The sequence below is a fragment of the Palaemon carinicauda genome, chromosome 39, assembly GCF_036898095.1.
Source record: "Palaemon carinicauda isolate YSFRI2023 chromosome 39, ASM3689809v2, whole genome shotgun sequence".
NCBI classification, from domain to species: Eukaryota; Metazoa; Arthropoda; class Malacostraca; order Decapoda; family Palaemonidae; genus Palaemon; species Palaemon carinicauda.
The window spans coordinates 45815249-45819775 of NC_090763.1; the positions used below are offsets into that span (position 1 = coordinate 45815249).

A 4527-nucleotide genomic window follows, 5' to 3' on the forward strand; every position below is an offset into this window, starting at 1 on the left:
ATAACTCAAATGACTGTGAATTAAGAAAAAACACATAAAAGAGAACTAAAGACCAAAAGGTAAATGAGATGAATCCAAAAGGCTCAATGGTAAAGAGGGATTGAGAGACCAACCTCTTCACTTCCCCACCAGCAGTGTTGCGAGGAGACGTGGTGAGCAACCTCCCGCTTGCTCCTTGCAATTTCGTTGCATTTAAACAGCACGGAGCATGACGCAATCAACAAAAATTTTGATTAGTCGGTTGTAGAAAACATGATTAGTAGTAAACCTCATATAAATGACTCTGAAGTTTATATCGGTGTAGGAATAAACACACAAAAAGGTCTTGCCATTTTAACCAAGGGTACAAGAATAGGTTATTGTAATAGCAGAGGCTGAGCCTGAAGTGAACTTCCAGTAATACACAACAGTGGTAGCTTACCTTATCTCTAGGGTAATAGGGTTGTCATTATGTGAGAGGAAAAATTCTAGCATTTTAGATTTTTCTTGATAAATCTCTTCTTTTGATGAAGAAATAGCAAATTATGTCTAGGATAAATTGTTGAAATGTTATTTCAAAAGCTAAATATACTTGGCAAAATCAAACTAAACAAAAAAGCTTCAGTAACATAAAAATACACACCATTAGTGCAGACTCCACCAACAGAAGTCGGGCGAGGGGAGCCTACGTAAGCAAGCCCAAGAATTCCGCCATCAAACCTTATATCCGTGAAGAGATGAGCTAAGCAATACTTCTTATGAGATCTCTCTTGACTAAAGACCTTTAGAGAAAAACACCAGATTTAAGCTATAGAAAGTCGACAAATGAGCTTTATCTATTAAATTACATGCTGCTAAACTACACTAGTAACTTATTACTATATTATTATTATTTACATCTATCATGCAACTAGCAAAAGCATTCATTCCCGTCCTATACAAAGCTAATTAAAAGTTGTGTGTCGACGATTTTTAGAAAAACAATTATTCGAAAGACAACTGTTCAAAAAAAATTTTTTTTTCAAAACCAATTATTCAAAAACAGTTGTTCAAATGTGTATTTGTTCAAATTTACAAATGATCAAACTACAAGATATTCAAATTGGCAATTTTTTGAAATTTATGTTGTTTGAATCCATAACATACTTTACTTAACCATAAGGAGAATAGGATTAATGTTAATTAACTAATATCTTAAATTTAATTAAGTTTTATTAACTTATCTTTGCACATTTATGTCAAATAAAAAAAATTAAAAGCAATTAAAAATCAATGCTAATATAAAAAAGGAAATCAGACACTTTATTACATCCCTAGATTATGGGCTACTGTACAAAGATACTTGATCTCGTCTTGATGTTCTTTGCTTGATCTCGTCTTGATGTTCTTTGCTTGACCTCGTCTTGATGTTCTTTGCTTGACCTCGTCTTGATGTTCTTTGCTTGACCTCGTCTTGATGTTCTTTGCTTGACCTCGTCTTGATGTTCTTTGCTTGACCTCGTCTTGATGTTCTTTGCTTGACCTCGTCTTGATGTTCTTTGCTTGACCTCGTCCTGATGTTCTTTGCTTGACCTCGTCCTGATGTTCTTTACTTGACCTCGTCCTGATGTTCTTTACTTGACCTCGTCTTGATGTTCTTTGCTTGACCTCGTCGTGATATTCTTTACTTGATCTCGTCCTGATATTCTTTACTTGATCTCGTCCTGATATTCTTTACTTGATCTCGTCTTGATATTCTTTACTTGATCCCGTCTTGATATTCTTTACTTGATCTCGTCCTGATATTCTTTACTTGATCTCGTCTTGATATTCTTTCCTTGATCTCGTCTTGATATTCTTTCCTTGATCTCGTCTTGATATTCTTTCCTTGATCTCGTCTCGATATTCTTTCCTTGATCTCGTCTTGATATTCTTCACTTGATCTCGTCTTGATATTCTTTCCTTGATCTCGTCTTGATATTCTTTCCTTGATCTCGTCCTGATATTCTTCACTTGATCTCGTCTTGATATTCTTTCCTTGATCTCGTCTTGATATTCCTCACTTGATCTCGTCTTGATATTCTTTCCTTGATCTCGTCTTGATATTCTTTCCTTGATCTCGTCTTGATATTCCTCACTTGATCTCGTCTTGATATTCTTTCCTTGATCTCGTCTTGATATTCTTTACTTGATCTCGTCTTGATATTCTTTCCTTGATCTCGTCTTGATATTCTTTACTTGATCTCGTCTTGATATTCTTTCCTTGATCTCGTCTTGATATTCTTTCCTTGATCTCGTCCTGATATTCTTTACTTGATCTCGCCTTGATATTCTATCCTTGATCTCGTCTTGATATTCTTTCCTTGATCTCGTCTTGATATTCTTTCCTTGATCTCGCCTTGATATTCTTTCCTTGATCTCGTCCTGATATTCTTTACTTGATCTCGTCTTGATATTCTTTCCTTGATCTCGTCTTGATATTCTTTCCTTGATCTCGTCCTGATATTCTTTCCTTGATCTCGCCTTGATATTCTTTCCTTGATCTCGTCTTGATATTCTTTCCTTGATCTCGCCTTGATATTCTTTCCTTGATCTCGTCTTGATATTCTTTACTTGATCTCGTCTTGATATTCTTTCCTTGATCTCGCCTTGATATTCTTTCCTTGATCTCGCCTTGATATTCTTTACTTGATCTCGTCTTGACATTCTTTCCTTGATCTCGCTTTGATATTGTTTCCTTGATCTCGTCCTGATATTCTTTACTTGATCTCGTCTTGACATTCTTTCCTTGATCTCGTCCTGATATTCTTTCCTTGATCTCGTCCTGATATTCTTTACTTGATCTCGTCTTGACATTCTTTCCTTGATCTCGTCCTGATATTCTTTCCTTGATCTCGTCCTGATATTCTTTACTTGATCTCATCTTGACATTCTTTACTTGATCTCGTCTTGACATTCTTTACTTGATCTCGTCCTGATATTCTTTACTTGATCTCGTCTTGACATTCTTTACTTGATCTCGTCTTGACATTCTTTACTTGATCTCGTCTTGATATTCTTTACTTGATCTCGTCTTGACATTCTTTACTTGATCTCGTCTTGACATTCTTTACTTGATCTCGTCTTGACATTCTTTACTTGATCTCGTCTTGATATTCTCTTTACTTGATCTCGTCTTGATATTCTTTACTTGATCTCGTCCTGACATTCTTTACTTGATCTCGTCCTGATATTCTTTACTTGACCTCGTCTTGACATTCTTTACTTGACCTCGTCTTGACATTCTTCACTTGACCTCGTCTTGACATTCTTCACTTGACCTCGTCTTGACATTCTTTACTTGACCTCGTCTTGACATTCTTCACTTGACCTCGTCTTGACATTCTTCACTTGACCTCGTCTTGACATTCTTTACTTGACCTCGTCTTGACATTCTTTACTTGACCTCGTCTTGACATTCTTCACTTGACCTCGTCTTGACATTCTTTACTCGATCTCGTCTTGATATTCTTTACTTGATCTTGTCTTGATATTCTTCAAAGTTGTCAACTAGTTTCTTGAGATATCTTGCACTTACTTTATATTTCCAGGTGCTTCTTTCACATTATTCACCTCTATCTAATTCTGAAATTTCAATTTCATTGAGAGATTGTTCTCTTTTAGGTGCGTCGATGAATTTCCATGAAAATGCTCGATACAAACCCTCAATCGAATTATTCGTCTTTGGGAGATTATTCTTAACTCTTTCAAAGCAAGACCAAATATTTATATCAAACAAAGGTGAACGACGAGCATTTCTCCTACCTGGTCGACCAAGACACGTATCTTCAAAATAATCTATTACCGGAAGTAATTCGGGTGAAGATAACGCCTGTTTTACTGAATTTTCAAAAATTTCATGTACAGTATAAAGTTATTCAAACAGTGTCAGTACAGTTTTGAAAGTACCATTGCTGAACAAATTCCAACACGAAGTTAAAACATCAAGATTTGTGTGTGTGGAAAATACTGTTTACAGTTAGTAATCCTTGAGCTCCAGATTCACTAATATCCTTAGATGCATTTGAAACTATAATGTCGAGAGACAAGTGTATCTTTCGTGTCCTCTAACGTTTTCCATAAATTTTTGCACTTCTATTTCACCTGGATCACCTGAATGCTTATGTTCTTTAGAGATAGAAACATCATCTTTTACTATTGTAGCACGACATTTACAGTAATGTGAAAATTTACTATCTTGTACTTGCTTGTCTTTAACAGATAAATGTCCGTTCACTACTAACATGGGCTTTCCTTTTCCCTTTTAATGAACTCAGCCAGTATGGTGTTTAAAAAATTTCTAATAAATAGTAGTGTTCAAAATAACAGTGAGAATCTTAATGTTTGTTTTCCAAAGAGGGATTTGTTCACGGCTCATCCTAATTTTTATTTTATTTTATAAATGTATTTAAGAAAAACAATGTGTTGTTTCTCATTTAACAACTCATTCAATTATTAATGTTTATTTTCAAAAGCAGGATTTGTTTACGGTTCATTTTATAAATGTATTTAAAAGATAAACAATGCAAT

General features: G+C 34.9%; 1 protein-coding gene across 1 annotated transcript; it reads right to left on the bottom strand.

The window, feature by feature from the left end:
• Positions 1–2392: 2392 nt before the first annotated feature.
• Positions 2393–2914, bottom strand: LOC137631378 (uncharacterized protein PF3D7_1120000-like). Its single transcript, XM_068363149.1, has one exon. It carries the CDS (start codon positions 2912–2914, stop codon positions 2393–2395), a length of 522 nt encoding a protein of 173 aa, XP_068219250.1.
• Positions 2915–4527: the final 1613 nt, after the last annotated feature.

Coding starts and splice junctions, on each gene's coding strand:
- LOC137631378 (XM_068363149.1), bottom strand. CDS start 2,914: ATGTCAAGACGAGATCAAGTAAAGAATGTCAAGATGAGATCAAGTAAA.